Source organism: Carassius auratus, chromosome 8 (assembly GCF_003368295.1).
Source record: "Carassius auratus strain Wakin chromosome 8, ASM336829v1, whole genome shotgun sequence".
In the NCBI taxonomy this organism is placed as follows: Eukaryota; Metazoa; Chordata; class Actinopteri; order Cypriniformes; family Cyprinidae; genus Carassius; species Carassius auratus.
Genome location: NC_039250.1, coordinates 28089278 through 28115494, shown reverse-complemented (window position 1 = coordinate 28115494; position 26217 = coordinate 28089278). Strand labels below are relative to the sequence as shown.

General features: G+C 40.0%; 1 protein-coding gene across 1 annotated transcript; it reads right to left on the bottom strand.

The window, feature by feature from the left end:
- Nucleotides 1-9469: 9469 nt before the first annotated feature.
- On the bottom strand, nucleotides 9470-18199 carry LOC113107847 (cytosolic sulfotransferase 3-like). The gene is made up of 8 exons (XM_026270630.1): nucleotides 17937-18199; nucleotides 17218-17356; nucleotides 16146-16274; nucleotides 10842-10942; nucleotides 10364-10490; nucleotides 9974-10071; nucleotides 9721-9895; nucleotides 9470-9640 (listed from the first exon to the last, which is right to left on the bottom strand). The coding sequence occupies exons 1-8, from the start codon at nucleotides 17958-17960 to the stop codon at nucleotides 9528-9530; spliced, it is 906 nt and encodes a 301-aa protein (XP_026126415.1). The 5' UTR covers nucleotides 17961-18199; the 3' UTR covers nucleotides 9470-9527.
- Between the last annotated feature and the right edge of the window lie 8018 nt (nucleotides 18200-26217).

The following is a 26217-nucleotide window of genomic DNA, read 5'->3' as shown; positions in this document are numbered from 1 at the left end:
TGTTGCTATAAATTTTATTTAGTTTTACCGGAGTTATATAAGTACGCATAAGCCAATTGTACTGTAACAGTTTTAGTCTGCTGTTTACTGTCTGAGTTTGAGCTTTTGTACATGTTTGATCCCATTTTTTCTTATCTATCTTTAATCCAAGGTCTTGTTCCCACATGGCTAATCTGGAAGTAGATGACTCCTGAGAGCCTAACAATAACATGTTGTATAAACAAGATATGTGTCCTCCTCCAAGGCTTGGTTTAGATACACATTTCTCTAGATTAGTTAGCTCTGGCTCAGCAAGTCCTTGTCCCCGGGCAGTACGTATAAAATTCCTAATTTGCAAATATTTATAATAATGTTTTTTTAGGGATTTTGGACTTATCATTAATATCAGTAAATGACATTAGAACGCCATCTTTGTATAGATCTTTAACTTTCCACACACCATCCTGAGCCCAGAGTCGAAAGCCTAAATCCTTTCGACCAGGTATAAAATTATCATTCCCCCATATTGGGCTAAAAACAGATAGAGACTCTTTTTCCTTTAGATGAATTCGTACTTTCCCCCAGACATTAATCATGTTCAGTACTATTGGATTAAATAATAATAATAATAATAATAATAATTCTTTACATTTATATAGCGCTTTTCTAGACACTCAAAGCGCTTACATAGTCAAGGGGTATCTCCTCATCCACCACCAGTGTGCAGCATCCACCTGGATGATGCGACGGCAGCCATAGTGCGCCAGAACGCCCACCACACACCAGCTTACTGGTGGAGAGGAGACAGAGTGATGAAGCCAATCAGCAGATATGGGGACTGTTAGGAGGCCATGATGGTCAGAGGCCAATGGGCGAATTTAGCCAGGATGCCGAGGTCACACCTCTACTCTTTACGAAAGACATCCTGGGATTTTTAATGACCACAGAGAGTCAGGACCTCGGTTTAATGTCTCATCCGAAGGACGGTGCTTGTTGACAGTATAGTGTCCCCATCACTACACTGGGGCGCTAGGACCCACACAGACCACAGGGTGAGCACCCCCTGCTGGCCTCACTAGCACCTCTTCCAGCAGCAACCTAGTTTTCTCAGGAGGTCTCCCATCCAGGTACTGACCAGGCTCAGCCCTGCTTAGCTTCAGTGGGAAACCGGTCTTGGGCTCCAGGGTGATATGGCTGCCGGCCAAATAAATGATATTGCACTCCAATTTTTCTGTAGAATTTTTATATTGCCTGAATAAAGATAAAGGTTAAAAGGAATCTTCGATTTCACAAATAAATTTTCTATTTCTAGCCATTTAGGAGGAGCAGTTGCCGAAAAATGAAACATTATCGCTCTTAACTGGGATGCCCAATAGTATGCTTGAATATTTGGGAGTTTCAATCCTCCCCTATCATATGGTAGGTAAAGCAAAGATGTCCGGACTCTTGGGTGTTTATTATTCCAAATAAACTTGATAAACATTCTTCGTAGAATGGTGAAAAATGAGGTAATGGGGGGCAAAGGGATATTTTGGAAATAGTAAATTATTTTGGGTAGTGTATTCATTTTTAATATATTAATGCGACCGATTAATGAGATTGGTAAACCTGACCATCTATCTACAGACTTAGTAATTGAATGTGTTAGGGCATTGTAGTTCAATGAGGTTATTTTTTCTATATCTGCCACAATCTGGAATCCCAAGTATGTAAATGAATCTGTAACATTAAGATTGGAAGTTAAGTATGATAATTTTGACTTTTCCTCTTGATTGAGAAATAAAATAGAGGATTTAGACTGATTTATCTTATAGCCAGAAAATTTCCCGAACCTTTTTATGAGATTGAGTAAAGCTGGAATAGATTGGCTGAGCTCAGTAAGAAATAATAAAACATCATCTGCATATAGGGATATGCAGTGTGTTATTGAGCCAATCTCAATTCCACTAATGTTGCTTTCATCCCGTACTGCAATAGCAAATGGTTCAATTACCAAAAGAAACAAAAGTGGTGACAGAGGACATCCCTGCCGGGTGCCTCTGTTTACTTTGAAAGGCCTTGAAATTATTCCATTGGTCAGAACCTCTGCTGTAGGGTGTGTATACAATAGCTTAATCCATGTGCAAAATACTTCCCCAAAACCAAACCTTTGTAGAACCTCCCAAAGGAAAGTCCACTCCACCCTATCAAAGGCCTTTTCTGCATCTAAAGATAAAATTGCTGTATCTGGAGAAAGCTTTTTATGATGTAAAATATGAAACAACATCCGTACATTGTGAAATCCCTGACGGCCTTTCACAAATCCATTCTGATCACGGTCCACTATATTTGGCAAGACATTTTCTAGTCTTTTTGCCAGTATCTTACTAAGTATCTTTGTATCAGAGTTTAATAATGAAATTGGACGATAAGATTCACACTTTGTTTTTAATTTGTTGGGTTTAAGAAGGAGCATAATTAGTGCACTTCTTAAAGATGGTGGGAGTGCACCTTGTTGGTATGACTCTTTAAACATATTTAAGATAGGAGAGGCTAATTTTTTCTTAAACTTCTTATAAAAATCTATAGGAATTCCGTCTGGTCCAGGAGTTCGACCACCTCTCAGATTCTCAATAGCACTTAAAACTTCTTCTTCTGATAAATCTGCTTCAAGATTGTATTTTACCTCATTAGAAATCTTAGGAATTTTAATCTCATTTAAAAAAAAATCTTGTTGTTTCTGATCTTCTGTATATTCTGAGCTGTATAAAGAGCTAAAAAAATCTTTAAACACATTATTTATTTTAACAGGATCCGTCATAACATCTCCCCCCTCTTCCTGAATAGAATTGATAGCACTTTCGGATTGCAACTGTTTGATTCTCCATGCTAAAAGTTTCCCTGGCTTTTCGCCCTGATCATAATAGCTTTGTTTCAGTTTCATCATACTGCTTGCCACTCTAGAGGCGGACATCTCTTCATACTGGGCTCTAAGAAATAAAATTTCCTGATCAATTTTTGTATCATTAATTTGATTTTGAAATTGTCTTTTTCTAGGTCTTTCAATTTAGAATCCAGAAGATTTAACTTTTGATTACATAATTTTGATTTTGCTTTAGTGTAACTAATTATCTGACCTCTAATAAAGGCTTTAAATGCTTCCCACCTAGTACTAGCTGATGTTTCTGAAGTATTCATATCGAAATATAGGTCAATCTGTTGTTTCATATATTCAATAAACTTTGAATTTCCTAGCCACTTTGGATGTAATCTCCAATTTGGTGGGTCACTTCTTAAATTGGCATCCATGTATATCAGATATATGGAAGCATGATCTGATAGTACCATACTATCATACCAACAGTCCTGAATCTTTGACAGGAGAGGTGCTGATATAAGAAAATAGTCAATTCTTGAGTGAGTCTTGTGCGTACTTGAGTAACATGAAAATTGGATATCTGTGGGCTTTTGGTTTCTCCATATATCAATTAAATTTAAGTCATTTATAAAAGATTTTAGTACTTTTCTTGTTTGATTGTGTGAGTGATCGACTCCAGAAGATCGATCTTTACCCGGATCTAGGGTGCAATTAAAGTCACCTCCCATTATATAATGACCCTGAAATGAGGAAATAGTTAAGAATAGGTTAGTAAAGAATGCTGCATTATCTATATTGGGACCGTATACGCTAATTAAGTTTAGTGTTTCTGACAAAAGGGTTCCTTTTATAATGACATACCTCCCCATAGTATCGTGTTTTACCTCAGACACCTGAAATGGTATAGATTTATGAATCAGGATAATTACCCCTCGTGCTTGGCTACTATAAGATGCAGAAAAAACTTGTCCAGGCCATCTCCTTCTAACCCTTATTATATCTTCTGTTCTTAGATGTGTTTCTTGAAGGAACACAATTTTGCACTGCAATTGTTTGAGTCGGAGCATGACCTGCTTGAGTTTTGTAATACTGTTAAGTCCCCTACAGTTCCAGGATGTAATTTTAAGCTTTACTTCTCTAGACATTGTTATTAATTATGTATGCAATGCACCCTTTTCTTCTATTTAACACTTGAATGTCTCCAAAATACACCAAAATGAACAGATTCGTAAAATTATAGACCAAAAATAAAAAGCAGCCCCTAGTTGAACAATTAGACATAAAAAAGAAGAAAAAAAATACGTATTAAACTAAATGAACACATTTCCCAGGTCTTTTCGACCAGTCTTATTCCCTGAATTTAACCTCACTAGAAACAACACGGGTCCACCGACTCTCTCTTCCCGAGGAACCGTATTCCTTATGTCAACTTGCGCCATCACTTCCGTACTTAAGCTCTTTAGTATGTAGCTAACTATTTACACTGATAGGTTATGCGAAAAAAAAAAAAAATGTCAGTAAAAAATCAAATAGAATTCACAAATAAATTAAATTACAGGATGGGGGGCAAAATATAAATTTCCCCACACAGGTGTGAACATTGTCCAATTACGTTTGCACTCTTTCAGTCTCAAACCCACGCCCATGCAAAAATTAAATAAATAAATGAATGGTCGACTAATAGTAATAATAAAAATGATCAAAACAAGTGTTTAAAGTGGGCATTATCAAAGTCTAAAGTCTCTGGCATTATATTTTTAATCCAGTTCATTACATCAGTGACTCACCCTATTTCTATTGGACTCTACTCTGGTGGATTGTCCAAAAAGGTTTCAACTTCTCCAGGGTTCTCAAAAGTATATAATGTTCCATTGAAAGACACCTGTAGCCGTGAGGGGAAGAGGAATCTATAATCCAAACCTTTTGCTCTAAGCTTTTTCTTGACCTTGTTGTAGCGTTGGCGTTTCTTGCTGACCTCGGCTGAAAAATCAGGAAAGAGCATCACTCGCTTGCCTTTGTACAGAACCTCTTTTTTTTCTCTGGCCGCATTCAATACCCGGACTTTGTCTTTGTAATTGAGGAACTTCATTATTAATGCCCTCGGCGGTGCTTAGTCGTCTGATCTGACACTTGCGATTCTGTGAGCTCATTCATTGATCAGCGGAGAGCGAAGAGGTTCCATCCCCAGTGCGTCAGGAAGCCAATTTTCCAGAAAGCCACACGCGTCCCTGCCTTCAGCTTTCTCCGGCAGCCCCACCAACCGTAAGTTGGAACGCCGACTGCGATTTTCCAGATCTTCTGTTTTAGCAGACAGCGACTTTATTTTGTCTTCCAACGGTTTAGCTGTAGATTGTAGCTTGTTAACGTTGTCCTCGGTCTGAGATATTCTCTCCTCTGCTTCTATCAGTCTAGCGGAGCAGTCACCTATTTGATTCTTAATGCCGTCAAGATGGTTAACATCGATTCAAATTTAGCAGAAAACTCAGACTTTAATGAGATGATTGCTTGAAAAATATTATCCAAGTTAGCAGGATTACTTTCCCTCGATGTCTCTGCGTCTGAAGACTCGGCCTCCGAACTTTGTGTAACACCCGATAACTTCACCTCCTTGTGGTCTTCGAAGGCGGAAAGCCCTTCATCTGATTTAGACGTTTTTCCTCCTTTATTTTTCTACAGTTTAGGTGCCATATTTGTTAAGAATATATGAAATATCAGTAAATACTTTCTATTAGTAATGCAAGAGCGATTATTGATGAAATTAGATGAAAGTGGAGAAGACGCAATATAACGTTACCGCTTATCTCCACGCCATAACCGGAAGTCTATAGTGTGATATCTAAGTGAAAGAGTCTCTATGCGCTGAGAATTAGCTAACCTCTGTGACTTGAAGCAGATAGCAGACAGTCGGTTTAGCCAGCTTCCTGACCTGGGTCCCAGTTAGTCAAGTATAAACACTAAGACTATTTGCAAAATTTCTAGAGAGAAGAGTGGCGCAACCCCAGGATGGATGTAGACCATCTCTTTTCAACAGGTCAGGTCTGCCCCAAAAGCTTGTCCAATTGTCTATGAAACCTATCTTATTTTGTGGGCACCACTTGGACATCCAGCCATTGAGTGATGACAATCTGCTATGCATCTCGTCACCACGGTAAGCAGGCAGGGGACCAGAGCATATTACAGTGTCTGACATCGTGCTTGCAAGTTCACACACCTCTTTAATGTTATTTTTAGTGATCTCCGACTAGCGAAGTCGAACATCATTAGCGCCAGCACAAATAACAATCTTACTGTATTTACGTTTAGCATTAGCCAGCACTTTTAAATTTGCCAAGATGTCAGGGGCTCTGGCTCCCGGTAAACACTTGACCATGGTGGCTGGTGTCTCTATATTCATGTTCCGTACAATAGAATCACCAATAACAAGAGCACTTTCATCAGGTTTCTCAGTGGGTGCATCACTGAGTGGGGAGAACCTGTTTAATGTTTTGATCAGAACAGAAGAGCGGTGTTTTGACCCATGACTACGCTGCCTCACTGTTACCCAGTTGCCCTGCTGCAGGGACTCTGTTTCCGGAACCGAACAATGTACAGGAATCCCTGAGCTAGACGCATCCAAAGCCGTATCTAAAGCCCTAACATTCTTACTGTCCTCAATTAAAGTTTGGATGCGTGTCTCTATTTCTGAAATCTTCTCTGTCAGCCTAACTATTTCCCTGCATTTATCACATGTGAATCCCTCATCAGCAACAGAGATAGATAAACTGTACATGTGGCAAGAGGTGCAAATAACAATAGCAGGAGAAGCCATTACTCACCGTGCTTGATTAAATATTCTTACTGCGGTTGTTTGATGAACTTGTGAAAAACTGGAGCAAGAGAGAGGAGAAAAGAAAACAGCGATAGGTTCGAATGAAAATGCTAATGACAAGCTAACGAGTGCTAACGCTTTGCAGGTGTATTTCACTGTAGGATATAAAATAAAAGTGAACATCAAAATTAATCTGATAATATTGATCGATAATATCAGTAATATGGTGTGAATTAAGTTATATTTTATTACTTTAAAAAACAGAGAGTGATAGTAAGATAAAGATTCTAGAGAAAAAAAAGTAAAAACAGCTACACGTGTCTCATGCTGAGAGCTGGGGCCCAGTCCCGACCCAGTGCTTCAGAAGATTGACGTGGTAAAGCTGATCCTCCTTCCTTCTGCCTGGTTGCCGCAAACGGTACGTAACGGGACCAACCTTTTCGGTGACTGTGTAGGGCCCCTGCCAGGTGGCTAAGAATTTGCAGGCGGCTGTGGGGACCAGCAACAGGACGTGGTCTCCTCACTGGAGCTCCCGTGGTTGGGCCGCCTGATTGTAATGCTTGGTGGAGGCCTGAGGGATCTCTCGGATACCGAAGAGCATGTAGGGCAGCATCTGGTCCCAGTCCCGCTTATCTTTGGCCGCCACTTGGCACAACATCTGCTTAAGGGACTGGTTGAAGCGCTCGATGAGCCCTTCGGCCTGGGGGTGGTACACCGTGGTGCGGAGCTGTTGGACTTTTAGGAGCTTACAGACGTCTGCCATCATCCCGGACATGAACCGGGTGCCCTGGTCAGTCAGAATCTGGGAGGGGATGCCGACCCGACTGAAGAGGAGGAACAGTTCCTGGGCAATGGCCTTCGTGAAAAGAAAAAAACAGCTACACAGAGCTACGATTTGCTACAGCAAGGCCAGCAGCTCAACAGGAAGTAGAGAAAACACTGTCCAACAGTGACACCCGCAGTCCTGCAGTTATGCTGAGTGGTTTCGTGTCCATACAGTAAAAAACTGCCAACACTCCTGCCAGTTATTCATTAGATGAAGTGCAGAATGATAAAAGCAAAATCATTGATCCAAATAGAGACTGTAAGTTTGGAATGCTTATATCTTATAAATGTGAATTTTGTCAATGTTTCAGAGCACACCAGTTTAAGGCTTACACCCTTAAGGCTAACATACAGTATTGTTCAAAATAATAGCAGTACAATGTGACTTACCAGAATAATCAAGGTTTTTAGTATATTTTTTATTGCTACGTGGCAAACAAGTTACCAGTAGGTTCAGTAGATTCTCAGAAAACAAATGAGACCCAGCATTCATGATATGCACGCTCTTAAGGCTGTGCAATTGGGCAATTAGTTGAAAGGGGTGTGTTCAAAAAAATAGCAGTGTCTACCTTTGACTGTACAAACTCAAAACTATTTTGTACAAACATTTTTTTTTCTGGGATTTAGCAATCCTGTGAATCACTAAACTAATATTTAGTTGTATGACCACAGTTTTTTAAAACTGCTTGACATCTGTGTGGCATGGAGTCAACCAACTTGTGGCACCTCTCAGCTGTTATTCCACTCCATGATTCTTTAACAACATTCCACAATTCATTCACATTTCTTGGTTTTGCTTCAGAAACAGCATTTTTGATATCACCCCACAAGTTCTCAATTGGATTAAGGTCTGGAGATTGGGCTGGCCACTCCATAACATTAATTTTGTTGGTTTGGAACCAAGACTTTGCCCGTTTACTAGTGTGTTTTGGGTCATTGTCTTGTTGAAACAACCATTTCAAGGGCATGTCCTCTTCAGCATAGGGCAACATGACCTCTTCAAGTATTTTAATATATGCAAACTGATCCATGATCCCTGGTATGCGATAACACCATAGTAGGAGAAACATGCCCATATCATGATGCTTGCACCTCCATGCTTCACTGTCTTCACTGTGTACTGTGGCTTGAATTCAGAATTTGGGGGTCGTCTCACAAACTGCCTGTGGCCCTTGGACCCAAAAAGAACAATTTTACTCTCATCAGTCCACAAAATGTTCCTCCATTTCTCTTTAGGCCAGTTGATGTGTTCTTTGGCAAATTGTAACCTCTTCTGCACATGCCTTTTTTTTAACAGAGGGACTTTGCGGGGGATTCTTGAAAATAGATTAGGTTCACACAGACGTCTTCTAACTGTCACAGTACTTACAGGTAACTCCAGACTGTCTTTGATCATCCTGGAGGTGATCATTGGCTGAGCCTTTGCCATTCTGGTTATTCTTCTATCCATTTTGATGGTTGTCTTCCGTTTTCTTCCACGTCTCTCTGGTTTTGCTCTCCATTTTAAGGCATTGGAGATCATTTTAGCTGAACAGCCTATCATTTTTTGCACCTCTTTATAGGTTTCCCCTCTCTAATCAACTTTTTAATCAAAGTACGCTGTTCTTCTGAACAATGTCTTGAACGACCCATTTTCCTCAGCTTTCAAATGCATGTTCAACAAGTGTTGGCTTCATCCTTAAATAGGGGCCACCTGATTCACACCTGTTTCTTCACAAAATTGATGACCTCAGTGATTGAATGCCACACTGCTATTTTTTTGAACACACCCCTTTCAACTAATTCAACTAATTGCCCAATTGCTCAGCCTTAAGAGCGTGCATATCATGAATGCTGGGTCTCATTTGTTTTCTGAGAATCTACTGAACCTACTGGTAACTTGTTTGCCACGTAGCAATAAAAAAATATACGAAAAACCTTGATTATTCTGGTTAGTCACATTGTACTGCTATTATTTTGAACAATACTGTATTCCTACAAAATCAAACAAACAAACAAACTTTTTGCTAAATTTTTATTTCATCAAGACATCAGATATCATTTAATTTTTCATCAATATTAGATCTCAGTGCGGAACTTGACAGTGGTGTTCTTCATCTTCTGTTTGTAGACCTCATCAAACTGTTCATTTTGTGCCACAGTGAAATGATTTTTCCAGTCTCCAACTTTACCTTTTGGAATAATAAAATTATATATATAAGCAAGTGAAAGAACATAATTTATAAGAATTTATAAGAAGTTTTTTTTTAACCTTTTCTCATGAAGGGTGAGATCTTGAAATCCATGACTGGGACAGTGGAATAGTTGGTCATTTTGTTCTGTTTCATGGCATCAAACTGAACCCCTTTTGTTATTTTCTCCCTCTCTTCAATTGGGGTTGACAAACCCAAGAAAGAACACAAATGTTCCAACTCACGTCCTGTGTCCTGAAAAGGTCACAGTAAATTATACACTTTTGACACATTAAATATATTGATTTTACTCTCAAATGTTACTGAACTTACTTCCACCAAATCCTCATAGAACATGTACAGTAGGTTAGAATAAGTCAGTTTTTTCTCCCACCATCCACTGACATGGTCATACCAAGGGCCGAACACATCTAGGATAAAAAAGTCTGATGTTAAAATATTTTAATCTGGGGCAGCTATCTTGATTCATGTTGGGGTTACTGATAATGGGAATTTTTTTTTTTTTTTTTTTTACTTTCTCAATGTTCTTGTAGTGATAATATTATATTTACAGTAATATATTCCTGTGATATTAAAATGTTTCAGAATGTAACTGGCCAGAAAGCTTTATATGGTTATATATATATATTTATATATATATATATATATATATATATATATATATATATATATATATATATATATGACAATTATTTTACTTACTTTTTCCTTCCATAAATTTCTGTAAAAAAGTGTTCCAGTCTCCTGGTTCAGGCTGTACCATGTTCATTCGATCGAAATGAAAATAAGAAACTGCATTGTCTTTTGCATTCCGAGCTACATACACAATCTAAAATGAGTGGGGAAAAAATTGAGTTGAAAAAAAAAAGGTTCTCACTGCTAATATGTACGAAATTATTTATTTCTATGTAATAATAATGTATTTTAAAGAATGTATTCGTTTATTTACCAACCACAACTGCCAAACATTTCATTTAAATAAACTGCATTTCAATAACACTGTCTATTAAACATGAAATTAAATTAAATAAAGATAGAACTTTTGACTAAAGTAAATCACATAAAATGATTACATGAAATTAGTTTTTACACCATTTTCATTCTGTTGTGGAAGATTTATGACATTATCACCTAAAATCAAAACATCACAGAAAAAAAAAAAAAATCCCATTTACTTTACCCTTGAGTTCTGCTCCCAGAAGGACTTGGGCACAAGCTGGACAGGTAAATGAGTTTTGATGAGACGAGGAGAAGTGGGCAGATTATCAGCCAGTTCTGTTCCTGAAAGTTAGTAATAAAGTGTGGCTCTAAATTAAAAGTATCCTAGTCTCTTTGCAGTGCAGTCAAGACATGATTTATTGTCTTCAAATACAGGAGGTATGTGAATGCCTATATAAAAACAGTGAAATATTAGACACTTTTGTGTGTTTAGGTGTTTTCCAGATAGATTTCTCCAGACAGAGAAATTGCAGTTGTGTTTGCATACACAATACTGTACTTTGTCTTGACTTGTTGTGAGAAAAGCAACTCTAAAGTTGTTAATAATGTATGATCATTATTTTATTGTCATTTTATGAATTAACTGAATACATTTGTGGGTGATGTATAAGAATGATCATATTATTTTGTTTGGTGATTTTAATATTCATGTGTGCTGTCATTCTAAACCTCTAATGACAGTGAAGTATGACTTCTTCACTAAAAATTCTTCACTAAAAAGCCATGTCATAATGCCACCACCCATGCCAAGGAAAAACTGCAAATATCGTATGTACAAAATGTACAAAAATGTGAAATCTGCAAAGTCTAAATTATCTCAAAATTAATTGCAAAAAGTAATCATAGATCTAAAGTTATTTTCTCTGTTACCAGCTTTGCTATAAGCACGGCAGGGTTTCACAACACTCATTCCCTCATCTAGAGAGGACCGAGGTTACTTTGCGTAAGCTAGCTTATGCTACGGGAACCCAATTTAAAACACTGTGTGTACTTAGTAATGTCCACACACATATTCCCAAGGGCATGTGCCCGGGTTATACATAATAGTGGGTAAATCCAGACCAACAAACGTGGGTCTGAGAATATAATATGACCATCTCGAAGGACATGGGTGCTTATCACAGTATAACAGTCAGGAACAACATGAGTCAGCCTGAACTGCATAGAAGCAAGGCTAACATCAGATGGACATCTGAGCCAGAGGGACAGATATGATTGTAGAATTACAGTCAGGGAGGACCTAAGTCAGCCTGATCTGTTAGTCTTAGACCCGTGCTAGTAGCACGCTCACGAAACACTGTCTGCACGACGCCACGTCGGTCAGATCAGTGGATATTACACCTAGACTGACAACAGCTTAGCATGCAAGACAGGAACTTCCAGCTTATAGAACCTTGTGAATGTAGATGGGGAGGCCCAGCCTGCCATCATTAAAATGTCCTGGAGTGAAACTCCACTGGACCATGCCCATGAGGAGGCCATGCCTCTTGTGGAATGAGCTCTGATGCCCAGTGGGCAGCAAAGACCCTTAGACTTATAGGCGATAGCGTCAACTATCCATCTGGAAAAGCTCTGTTTCGACATGGCTAGTCCCTTAGTGTGGCCACCAAGAGAAACAAAGAGCTGCTTTGACTTGAGTCGTTAGGTCCAAACTCGATACACATAGCACTCACAGAGAGTGCTTGCAGGTCACCCACTCGCACAACCGAGGCGAGAGCCACAAGGAAAGTGGCCTTAAATGAAAGAGACCGCAAATCCATGGACTGCAGCGGTTCGAAGGGGCCACCCTTCATAGCGTCTAGGACAGTGGAGAGTTCCCAGAGAGGAACCAGAGGGGGCTGGAGAGGGTTTAATCTCCTAGCACCTCTCAGGAAATGAATGATGAGATCGTACCTTCCCAGTGGCTGGCCAAGCATAGGTTTGACAAACGCTGCTATGGCAGCAACGTACACTTTGAGCATGGATGGGGACCAACAGCTCCTGTAGGAAGAAGAGAATCTCCGAAGTGCTACAGCATTGAGGGTCTATGGTTTGACCCGAGCACCAGCCAGAAAACACTGACCACTTTGAAGCATAAAGCCTTCTAGTAGAAGGCATTCTCGCCTGTTTAATAGTGTTCAGCACTCCCCCTGGGATGTCTGCGGCTACCCATTGATGGCCCAGATTTGCAGGGCTCATAAGTCGGGGCGCAGATGCCAAATTGATCCCCTGGCATGAGAGAGGAAATCCCTCCTCACCAGAATGGGCCATGGGGTCGTGTTCACTAGCTGCATCAGCTCTGGGAACCAAACCTGGTTCCTCCAGAGCGGCGCCACGACGAGCACAGAGCATTCATTCTCCCTGATTCGCTTGATCACCAGAGCGTCCCTATCTTTCGTGAAAAGTGCTGGGCAGTGCTCATTCTTTGGCAGCGCAAAGAGATTGATTTTCGCTCTCTCAAAGGTGTCCCATAATAATTGGTCTACCAGGGAGTGCAGGGACCATTCCCCTGGGGAAACATTGTCTCTGGACAGCATGTCTGGACCCACATTCTGACATCCTGGCATGTGCACTGCTCTCAGCGAGCGCAGGTTGTGCTGCTACCACATGAGGAGACATTCTGCCAGTGTGTGGAGGCTCTGTAATCTGAGACCGACCTGGCAGTTTATGTAAGATACCACTGCCATGTTGTCCATACAGACTAAGACATTGTGGCCTTTTAAGAAGGGGAGGAAATGTCCCAAAGCATTCTCGACTACTTTCATCTCCAGACAGTTTATGTGTAAATGCCCTTCCTGGGCTGCATACAGGCCGAATACTGGCTACCCTCGTAGAGGGTGTACTAACCTGAGTTGGAAGCATCTGTCGAGATTATTTTCGTTTCGAGATCATCCCCAAATCCATGCCTGACTGATACCAGTCTGCCACCTTCCAGGGCTCCAGTGCTGTCACACAGTTCTGAGTCACACTGAGGCGAATTGTGCCAGAGGTTCACGCTCGACGCGGAATCCGTGTTTTCAGTGCTGTAGAGGGCGCATGTAAAACAAGCCCAGAGCACTGCCAAGGCTGAATCCATAAGACCCTGAATCCTCTTGAGCTGAGAAATGCTGCCGGCCATGAAAACCGCTGCTGAGCATTGCATCTTTCAGATCCACTGAGATAAACCAGTCTCTTGGGCATCTTTGTGCAAGAACCGTGAGCATTTTGATCGATCTCTGCATGAGGACTTTGTTCAAATTCCTGAGATCTAGGATGGGTCTGAGACCGCCATCCTTCTTTGGGACGAGGAAATATCTGCTGTATAAACCTGCATCGCTCTGGATCAGCGGGATGTTTTCTATAACACCTTTTCTCAGCAGTTTGTAATCTCGGCATGAAGTAGATGTGCTATTCTTCTTTCACCGTGGTTTCGGCCCTGGCTCGAAAGGGCAGGGGTCTACGAGCGAACTGCAGTGAATATCCTTATATAATTTTATATCGTTTTATATTACCCAATATGACACGCCCAGGATAATTTCCCATGCTTTTATGCTTAATGGTAGGGGAAGAATGGTATCTATGTTCTGGTTGCTGTGTGCAGCGCATAGCATTTAGTGTTTGCTCATGTGCGTACACTCAGGGAGGCGTGCGTGCTCTCTGCACACAGAAAACATTTCGTGTCTACTGATGGGTTTTCTGCACACAGAACGTGTTTCTTGTTTATTGATAGGGGCTCTAAGTGAGTGAGTGTTACAGAGTAACCCTTGTTTGTGAGTGGGGTAAGCACTGTACAGCGGGCACATCTCCTACATTTAAAACACATGCGATGTGAGCCTGTTTCATTGATATTGGCCATGAATGAGTGTGCGACACTGAACGGGCCATGCTTATGTTTAGGGGTGAGCACTGGGACATGGGCACATTTGCTACATTTACAACACCTTCGGCATGAGCCGGAAAGACAGAGATAATGCTCTTTTTGAGATTTATCTGGGTGGCCACGAAAACGGCTTTTGGGTACAGGTGAGCGGGTTGTGTAAGAGGCTCGTTGGCTGTAAAATACACTTCTCCAGTCACCTCTGCTGAGGGAACTGAGAGAGCGGCATGCGCTATCTTTGATGGCGGTCTGGCCAAAGCAAAACTCGACCATCTTCATTTTCCTAGTGTGGTCAGGAAGACTTTGAGGGCTCAGGTATAAGCGCTATCCTCTGCTTGGGTTGCCGAGGGGGAGGCGGTCTGTGACGGCTCGAAGAGCTTGAGCGTTGCTGAAACTTTCAGCACTTTGAAGCTAGTGGCGGAGTTGTGGTGGCGATGTGTTCCAGTTGGGTGGCTGTTTTTGGAGCGGCCCGTCGTGGAATTAGAGCGTTCCGGTATGAAGTGCCGCATGACCTGCAAGGTTTTTTGCACTTCAGAGTATCTCTCCGTCAAGCCCTTGACTGCTGGGCCAAAGAGACTGGCTGTAGACACAGGCGCGTCGAGGAAGGTGGCTCTGTCAGACTCTTTCATGTCGGACAAAGTCAGCCACAAGTGTCTCATGGCTGTAGCACAGCCATGGTATGAAGCACTGACGTGGCTTGACCAGCGGCGGTGTAAATGCGACCGATCCAAGCCAAAGTTGTCCTGCAGGCTCTTGAGGGCAGCGAGGGCTTTGACCGCTATCCAGCAGAAGGTGGACAAAAATGTGCTACCGGTTCCTCGATAGCAGGAATGGAGAGGTAGCCTTTGTCTTTCTTGCCATCCACATGGGAGAGCGTCAACAAGACAGTAGACCGCAGCCTAGCTGAAAATGGTGCCTTCCAGCTTTTAGTTAGCTCCTCGTGGAGTTTCCGGAAGGACAGGAGCGGGCGTTGTGTGGTAACCTGGTCCCTCGATAGGTTACAGCAGCTGCTGCAGAGCAACTAATAGGCGCACGAGCCGTCTCGCCTAGATCTGCTTGTGCAGCAATGTATTTTAAATAAATGCAAAAATTAAATATTCTCGTAAGAGAACTATAGGGACAGATGTATTGACCTTGACTTCCTTGACCATTTCACTTTATCATGTATTAAGAATCTAAGTGTGTTTTATGATCACAGCTTAAAATGTAACTAAAAAATAAATGCGGTGGTAGGCGTTTTTTTTTTTTTTTTAGTTAGATCTTCAAGAGAAGATTCTTTTAATAAAAGATGCTTTTATTACTACTCATGGAATACTGCAAAACTCTTTGTTTGTTCAAATCATCTATAACTTGTTTCCATAAGTAAAAAGTTTTGCAGCAAAATTCCTAATATATATAAATATATATATTATGTATTTACTTATTACATGTTTCTATATTTTCATGGAACACGGTTATCAAATAATTTTTTCTCATACGCATAATGTACATGTGTATTAGATAAAACAAAACAAAAACAAAAAAACATCTTGGCATGGCTCATTTATTACAACAACAAACAAACAAACAAACTCGATAATCAACATAATATGCTAAAAAAAAAAAAAAAAAATGAAAATGTGAAAGTCTTATTATACTGTGGTCTCTGACCTGGTGGCATCATTTTGAAACATGACTCCAGGAATGGCACTCTCATATAGATAGGCTGGGAAGTTTGACGCTCTGGAGCATCGTTACCAAAGTATAGAAGGTCTAGAATATATGAAATCCAGGTGGTACCTAGAATGAATGAAGAATGGAGTGTAGGAATTATTGTGTGATGCCAAACCCTCTATTAGTAAAACAACAACCACCAGAAAACATGAAAAAAAAAATCAAGATGATCAGTATTATAGTATAACAAGATTTCTGGATGGCATCTTCCTTACTGCATGGAACTGTCTAGATCTAAGGTTTTAGAAAATTTCATTTTTTTTTTTTTATCATTTGTACATGATACACAGTTTTGTAACAGGAATGTAAAACTGTGACAATGAATTTGACATTGACTGTGTCCAAAATCGGCCTAAGTACCACTAAATAGAGCAATACTTGAGGGGGCAGCCATTTGTAGTGGTCATACAAATCATAGTGGACATTATCAAGAGGGCTTATTCAATCCCATAATGCATCGCAATAATGAGTGATGTGCACTCATTGGCTAGAAAATACCCATAATGCATTGTGAGGGTCATGCTAAAGGGGTTCTCACATCTCACCAGAAGATGGTGTCTGCAGATGTCCATTCATCCATTTTTAAAACTGTGGAGCTGCCAGTTTGCTAAGTTTCAAACAATTATAAAGCAGCAAGCAAAAAAGTGACACACTTAGTAAGCACAACTATATATGCTCACTATTATTCCTAACACCAGAACAGCTCTGGTCTGAGATGCTTTAGTCACCCAGTGAACCTAAATTGGTCAAGCAGTTCGGAGAATAAATGGATGGACCAGAAGTGGTGTAAAATATAGTGAAGTCTGGCAAACAGTAAAGCTTGTGTGTGAATAATGAGGGAATTTAAAGTCATAACAAATTGTAATTGAAAATGAAGTCCAGAGAAATCATTACTGATATAAAAAAATGCACAATGAGGAAAATAATAGATAAATAAATAGAACATATTGTATGAGTTATGTGGTCACATGACATTCTGGAAAAATTGTTAAACATGCAGTGCCCTCACCTGCTTTGGGGTAAGTGACGATTAGAATGTCATCAGGTCTTGCTTGAAAGTTTTTTACCTTTTCCCAGTTGTCAGTGAAGTACTGGACCATAGAAACACCCTCAAAATCAAACAGTTCAGGCCGACTAAGTTGTTTCATCTAGAGTATTAAAAAGTGTAAATGTATTGTTGAGGTTTCACAGGACTGAATAATCATTATTGAATCATTATTGGCCATAAACATTCAATGCTAAAAACCATTATCAAGCAAACAACAACAATAATACATACATATATATTATATGTACATATTTTAAGATTACAAATGCATATACCTTTAGTACCCTACATTTATTCAGTTTATTTTCTAGATTAATTTAAACCTTAAACAACAGAGACAACAACAACAACAGCAATAATGACAACATAAAGCTTATCATTGGCCAATAAATATTACAATTTTAATGTTTGCTTATGGTGATATTACAATATAATATTTTGTTTGCCCAGAACAACCTGAATCTGAAATGTATTCTTTTAAAGTGCCTTTAAATGCAGCTACCTTCTAAACCATATATTCCGTTTTCATTACATTACAGGTTTTGTTTATGCATATTATCTAATTTATAACAAGCTAATTTCCGTTCCTAATTACCAAACCCAAGCGCGAAAGAAACAGTTTTTGATTAGTTAATGTGGTTTTCCTTAAAATGGTTAAATATTTAACATATTTTACTCACTAATGATGAGTCAGGGATTTCCATTATCCTGATTCCTTTGCAACCGTTTTTTACAATCTTTTTCCCCCTTATTATCCACCTTGATTTTACTCTTCTCAAATGTTTCTTATAGCTTCTTCCTTGTTAAACTACATTCCATAGCACCGTGCAATGCTCATGTCTTCAAATCACAGCTTATCTTTTTCTTCTCTCTTCCCCTGCCTATCCCTCCCCCACCCCTCTCACTGTACTTTGTACTCAACCTCAAACAACAGGTTATGCATGTTCATTCAGTAAAAGTAACACAAAGGACACTGCCTAGGGCCCCTCAAGTACTGGCTTTTTGTTGTTACAGGAAGTTAGTGTTGAGCCGAAAGGAACTGTGTGTGTTTATCTTGGAGACTTGGAGGAAGTGAACGGGCCCTTTATCCCAGTGGTCCCAGATTACTTACAGACTACCCCTGGTAAGAGAGCACAGTGAAAAAAATGAGTCTGGGTGCAGGTGAAAGAAAATGTAATAAACAAAAACAGACAAAGCAAAACAGAAACAGATCAAACAAGTTCTTAGAAAACACTCAAACAAAAACAGGACCAGTGTCCTGACATTTTATCCTACCCGTCAGATTTTCCTACCAGGGTTTACTGCGCATGCACGCATCGATATTGTGTCCTTTTTCTCATGCTAAACAACATCTAATGTATCTGCATTATTGTAACGGTAGGTCTAAGCTTAGGATTGGAGTAGACTTTAATAAAAGACAATCTAATAGGTAGAAAGTTATTTATTCATTTGTTACCTACTGTGTTTTCTGTAGCTGTATCTCTTCTAGCTTCTACTATGAATATAGCACATAATTACTGTATTTGCATTACTGTAAGGGTAGGCTTAGGGTTGCAGTAAGCATGTTAATAAACCATAAATTTACAAGTAGCATTTTTCGTTTCACTGTTTTAATGGGAGGTAGTAAAATCTGACAGGGTCTACAGAGCACTGGGATACAAATACGACAACCAAAGGTACTTGCATCCACAACCTACAAACAATAAATAACCATACAAATACGATTACAGATACAAATACAATTCAGCCAGCCGGATAGAGGGAGTGTTGTGTGTAAATAGTCCATGATGATGAGGAACAGCTGAGGGTATATTTGAGAGTTTGGGGAATGGATTCTAGGAGGACAGGAGATGGTGACCTCTGGGGGTGAGAAGGTGAAATGCAGGGCCCGGACTCACGACTAGACCTTGTTAAAGTGACTAAAAGTCAAATATCCATAAAGGTACTGAATGATTAGTAAACATGTATTAACATTTACAAATGATGAAAAGTTTCAACAAATGAGTACTGAAAAACAATAACAAATGGAGAGAGCAGAAGTCTGCATTCACACTATACATCAAACAAAATGTGAATAATGTGTTAACATGAATAGTGTGTGGAGTGCTTAAGGTTACTAATTAAACTTTTTTCCCCACCACAACATTTGTAAATGAAAAAAAAAAAAAAAAAAAAGGAAAAAAAAATTTATAATAATAATAATCAAAGTTTAATTACATTTGTTAATATTTAAAAGTAATTCTTTGTAAATTTCTTTGAAAATTGAAAGTGATGTTCTTCATCTTCTATTTGTAAACCTCACCAAACTGTTCATTTTGTGCCACAGTTAAATTAGTTAGAATAACCTTGTTCTGTTTCATGGCATCAAACTGAACCACTTTTATTATTTTCTCCTATGACTATACAGCTGAAGTGGACAAACCCAAGAAGGATTACAAATGCGCCACCTTATGACCAGTGTCCTGAAGAAGACATACACATCCACATACCTTACTGAACATATGCTAATATGTTTGCTAAAATTTTTATTTTATATACTAAACTTACCTCAGCCATCTTCTCAAAGAACATGTACAGTTGGTTAAAATATGTCTGTTGTCTCCCACCATCCATTGACATGGTCGTACTAAAGACCAAACAAAATTTTGGATGTTCTTCAGAGGCAAATTTCTTGATTCAGGTAATGTAGGGGTTGCACATAATAGTGGAATCAAATATTTTACTCTCCCAGTGTTTATGTAAATTTTATATTTGTGTAAACATTTATATTCTGACATTAAAATGGTTAAAGACATTTTACCAACATCTTGCCAAAAACTCTTTGTGGAGATGATTGGGAACATTTTTATTCTGATTTTACAGTGCCACAAGTGGAAATATATCCATCCTAGCTCAGCATGAAATGGCAATGATGTTGTTATTTTTCTACTGTGGTCCTGTGAAATCAGAAAAAAATAAATGTTCACAAAACATGTGTGTAACGCCACACCAGCACACCCTCTGCTTCTACAGTCATTTCCTGTTTGGGACTATTTAACATGTGCTAGCATGTCACTTCACTGCGAAGTATTGCCAGTTAGCCTGCCTTACCGAGCGTTTTCCTTGTGAGCATTCTGACTGCCCGTTTGATCACGTGTGATGAATAATGAGAGGATGCAAGATGCAAGTTAACCAGATTAATAATAATGAGAGTCAGAGTAAAGACACAGGCCGGGGACAAACAATCAGGTGGTGGTGGTGAAGCAGGGACGAGATGGCCATCCGGTGGTAGTGCGATGAAGAGCGTGAAGAGAAACCCAGGAACCGTGGAACATCCAGACGACACGAGGAACTGACGAAATTCAAACAACCTGAAGAACTGACGAATTCCAACGGAGAACTGGGCTTGACGAGACACAAGGGCTTGACGAGACACAAGGGCTTGACGAGACACAAGGGCTTGACGAGACACAAGGGCTTGACGAGACACAAGGGCTTGACGAGACACAAGGGCTTGACGAGACACAAGGGCTTGACGAGACACAAGGGCTTGACGAGACACAAGGGCTTGACGAGACACAAGGGCTTGACGAGACACAAGGGCTTGACGAGACACAAGGGCTTGACGAGACACAAGGGCTTGACGAGACACAAGGGCTTGACGCACACCAGTGAACAACCACAATGATCTGACAACATGAGAGGGAAATTACTGACATATAAAGGGAGGTGAAATCAACGACAGCTGGTGACAATAATCAACACAATGAGTAACCACACCCACACAGACACCTCAGTGTGAGACAGCCGATTCATGAACCGTGACATCAAGATTCTGCCTGTTATCTCGTTCACGTCTCTTTGATTGCCCCTTTGGATATATTGCTTGATTGGACTGATGTTTGTGTTTGACCTGTTTGCCTGCCTACTCGTCTCTGCCTACTGGATAACCCCTGTGTATGTTGAAAGATCGGACTGCCCCGTATTGACACATTGCCTGGTAACACGACTCTGAATGTACGATCTTCCTTTAATAAACTCCTGCAAATGTCAATGTCAGTTTTATTTATATAGCACTATTAAACACAACCACTGGTTGACCAATGTGCTGAACAACTATAAAATCATTTCAATAAGACAAAACATAATACAATAAAAACAATAAAACAATACAGTAGAAAATTCGCAGTTTTAAAATGCTAAATCAAAGAGGTACGTTTTCAACATAGATTTAAAAAAGGATAGTGAAGGTGCAGATCTAATACAAAGGGGTAATGCATTCCACAATCTAGTGGCAGCTACCGAGAAAGCGCGGTCCCCCCTACATTTCAGCCTCGACTTGGGGATGCATAATAATCTCTGGTTGGACGACCGGAGAGACAAGAGGGGTCGGTGTTCAGTCAATAAATCAGAAAGATAAGTAGGGGCAAGACCATTTAATAATTTAAACACTAAAAGTAGAATTTTAAAATTAACTCGATAGCGCACGGGTAGCCAGTGTAGAGAGCGTAAAACCGGTATAATACGCTCCCATTTTTTGGAGCGCGATAAAAGCCTAGCATCTGCAAGCGAGATAGGGCTGACTGACTAATCCCTAGATACAGCGAATTGCAGTAGTCCAATCTAGATGTAATAAAAGCATGAATAATTTTTTCGAAATTTCTAGTAGATAAAATGGGTTTAACTTTTGCTAGTAGTCGAAGCTGAAAGAAACATGATTTAACCACTGAATTTATCTGTTTGTCAAACTTTAGACCATCATCGAAGATAACACACAGATTTTATACCCAAGGCTTCACAGATAGATTTTTATCACCTAGGGTTACTTTAGGCACAGTAAAAGAATTTGATGGACCAAACACAATTATTTCTGTTTTACTCTCATTAAAATGAAAAAAAATTAAAGACAACCAGGCTTTCAAATCAGACAGGCAAGACATAAGTGCTTCCAAACCATTTGAGCTCTGTTTTAAGGGCAAATAGATTTGAGTATCGTCTGCGTAGCAATGAAATGACAGGCCATGCTTTCTAAAAATAGAACCCAAAGGGAGCATATACAATGAAAAAAGAATAGGAGCTAAAATGGAGCCCTGGGGAACACCACAGGACAAGGTAGCTTCCTCAGAAAAATGTTCACCTATGTTAACTCTGAAACTTCGATTTGAAAGATAAGAGTTAAACCATTCAAGAGCACTTCCTTTTATGCCTACACAGTGTTCCAAACGAGCTAGCAGGATGGCATGGTCCACAGTGTCAAAAGCAGCACTCAAGTCTAGGAGCACTAGCACAGCATGATCCCCAGAGTCACCAGTTAATAAAATATCATTTAAAACCTTCAGAAGTGCAGTCTCAGTTGAGTGTTGTTTTCTAAAACCTGATTGAAAAACGTCAAGGATCTTATTTTCATCCAGAAAGCTTTGTAGTTGTTGCAGAACTACTTTTTCTAAGATCTTTGAAATAAAAGACAAATTAGAAATGGGTCTGTAGTTGGCTAAAACAGAAGGATCTAAGTTCGGCCTCTTAAGCAAGGGATAAACTGTGGCATGTTTTAACACATCAGGTACAATACTACTTTCCAAACATTGATTTATCATGGTCACAAAATAAGGACCCACAGCATCAAAAACTTGTTTGAAGAAATATGGTGGAAGAGCATCAATAGAGGAGCCAGACGGCTTTAACTGACACACTATTTCTTGAAGATATATAAGAGAGATAGGTTCAAACTGGTTCAACTCAGCAGAACCAAAAGTAGTAATTGAAGGATCAAACGCAGGTGGGACTATCCCTAACCTGATATCACTGATTTTATTTATAAAATATCTAAGAAAGTCATCACACATAGTTTTTGACGCATCTGGGTGCTCACGAATAGTTGGATTAACAACAGCGTTAAAAATAGTAAAAAGTGTTTTAGGTCTATGGTAATTCTTTTCAATGAGTACCTGGATTTAGCTGCTCTCACTGACTTCTGAAATTTTGATAGTGAGTCACTTAAAATTTCAAATGAAATTTGGAGCCGGTCCTTTTTCCACTTTCGCTCCGCTCTCCTACAACACTGCCTCAGAGAACGTATGTTTTCATCGATCCAAGGCTCAGATCTAGGTTTAAGTTTTGTGGATGTTACAGGAGCAACTGAGTCTAAGACATCTACACATGTGGAGTTAAGTCTGGACAGGAGGTCCTCTGCACTCAAGTCACATTTACTGACATCTACTGATTTAAAAGCGTCACAGAAAGCTAATGAAAAGGCTTTGCTGGTGGTAGAGGTGATTAATCGAGATTTACGGGTACATTGAGTGACTTTTGGAATATTAGAAACCCAAGGAACAGAAAACAAGACAGATTTATGATCAGAAAACACATTGTCAGACACCTCAGGATCCGACAGAGAAAAGCCATATGATAGCACCAGATCAAGTGTATGTCCCATTTTATGAGTGGGGACATTCACATGTTGTTCTAGATCAAATGCATTTAGTAGAACAACAAATACATGTACATTAAAATCACCAAGGATCAACAATTTGTCATATTTTGGTATAAATTCCCCCAGGAAGTCTGCAAACTCGTTTAAAAAGTTTGTGTTCTGCTTTTTGGGGGGCGGTATATCAGAGCAACCAAAAGTGGGAAATTCATGTCCAGTATAAACAGCTGCAGCTCAAAACTCTGATAGTCATTTATCATAATTTGGCGGCAAGAAAATGTGTCTTTAAAAATAGTAACCAAGCCTCCACCGCGACCAGATTTACGAGGTGAATTTAAGAACAAACATTTTGGAGGTAAAAGTTCTGAGAAAGGGCTAAGATCCCCAGTAGTAAGCCAAGATTCTGTAATGAACAAGAAGTCCAATTTCCGCGAAGAGAAGAAGTCATTAACAATAACAGTTTTATTTACCACTGATCTGACATTTAACAATGCCATTGTAAGCCGACGCGAATTTTCAGACAATACCTCAGATCGCGGTGTCCGGGGAAAACGCCACAGTGGAATTCAGAGAGTCTCTCAAAGATGGATTCACATTCTGCCTCTGCCTATGTGCTTGGTTTTTACCACAACCAAGCACATATGTTTGCACGGCCCACTGCAAAAATAATTAACTGACCCCGCTATTGTTGGGTTAATAACTTAGTACTCAGAAGCTAGATTGTTAACTGTCTTTATTGAATGAACTGGCAATGAAAAGAAAATAACTCCGGTTGGCACCGCTCAGCAAAACTGGAGAACCAGATCCAGGCAGAGCTCGGCAGTGGGTAGACAGTCAGTGGAGCAAGCAGTCAGGAAGGAACATATTGACAGCCATTTATGCATGTTTGAATTTGTTATTCTGTAGCATATGCAGCAAAAATATATACGATAAATTGGCGGTTTATTCTTAAACCAATCAGTGAGCTCAAATAGTGGAAGCATAGTTACAGTTGAATATTTATTTTTTGTTATTTAATTATCTATACGCTGAGCCACTTTCTGTGCCTACGGGTATATAAGGCGACAGCGCACATCCACTCATTAGGTTTTATGCTGAGGAACCAAGAACATGTCCTGACAACAGAGAATAGTTCAAGGTTGTGGCCTGAGGACATAATATCTCCATTCCCTCTATCAGTAAATGAGGGTTACATACGTAACCGAGACATTCCCTTTTTGTCATACACCATGAGTTATGTCGAACAACATATGGGGTCCATGGAAAACTCCAAACCTGAAACGTTGCACTGCAAGTTTTGACAAGCATGTCACAAAAGCTACACTAAGGTCTAACCTTCCCAACGACCGAGTGTAAATTCACTGACCTTGTTACTGAAGGGGACCAAAGGGTGAGTACATCACTGCTGACGAAAGCCATGCTGATGTTCCATCCACATAAAACCTTTTTGGAAGGGATTTCAACCTTCAGTGAAAGATTGCTTCAAATCTTTCCTACTTTTTTTTTTCTTTCAGCCTGGCAGAATGATGGGCAAGTGAAAAGGTCAGCCTTAAGAAAAAAGGTCACTACGGAGACCACATCCTACCCGTAAGGAGGTGACGTGGTGATACTGATATGGACAGACCCAGGGGGCAGTACTACATGACATTGACAAGCATGACACTGAACCAGTCCTTCCCACCACTTATCTGTTACCCAACACATAGAAAGAAACTGGCTCTACACAAAGGTTGTAAAACCTTGCAAAGGTGTTAGGTGTCGCACAGCCAGAGAGGCACCATGTGCCAATGCCCAAGAGGACGCCACTCTCTGAGTTGAGTAAGCTCTCACACCCAGGGGGTATGGGTCACCCTGGGATTGGTATGCCAAGGCGATGGCATCCACTATCCAGTGGGCCAACCTCTGCTTAGAGACAGCTATTCCTTTCTGCTAGCCTTAAAAGCAGACAAGGAGCTGCTAAGAGCTTTTGAAGCTCTGGGTGTTGTCCACATATATGCATAGTGCTCTTACGGGACACAGCAACAGCAAGTCTGGATCTGCTACCTCTGGGCGCAGCATTTGTAGGTTCATCTCCTGGTCTCAGAAGGGAGTGATGGGAATCTTGAACATGTATCCTGGCTGGGATGTTAGGACAACATTAGAGTAGGGTGGCCTAAATACATGGCACTCTTCACTTACTGAAAATGCTTGGAGGTCCTCGACCCTCTTGATGGAAGTGAGCGTGATCAGGAGTGCTGAGAGATAGGAACTTCAGCTCAACTGACTCAAGCAGCTCAAAGGGACCCCTCTGGAGTCCATCCAGGACTCAGGTGTGACCTAGGAGGATTCAACCTTCTGGCACCCCTGAGAAAGGTAACTATCAGGCCATGCCTTCAGAGAGAACAGCCGTCCACTGCATTGTGATGCGCTGCGATAGCAGCGACATACACTTCCAAGGTGGAGGGTGACAGCCTACACTCTAACCTTTCTTAATTTAATTTAATTTAATTTAATTTAATTTAATTTAATTTAATTTAATTTAATTTAATTTAATTTAATTTAATTTAATTTAATTG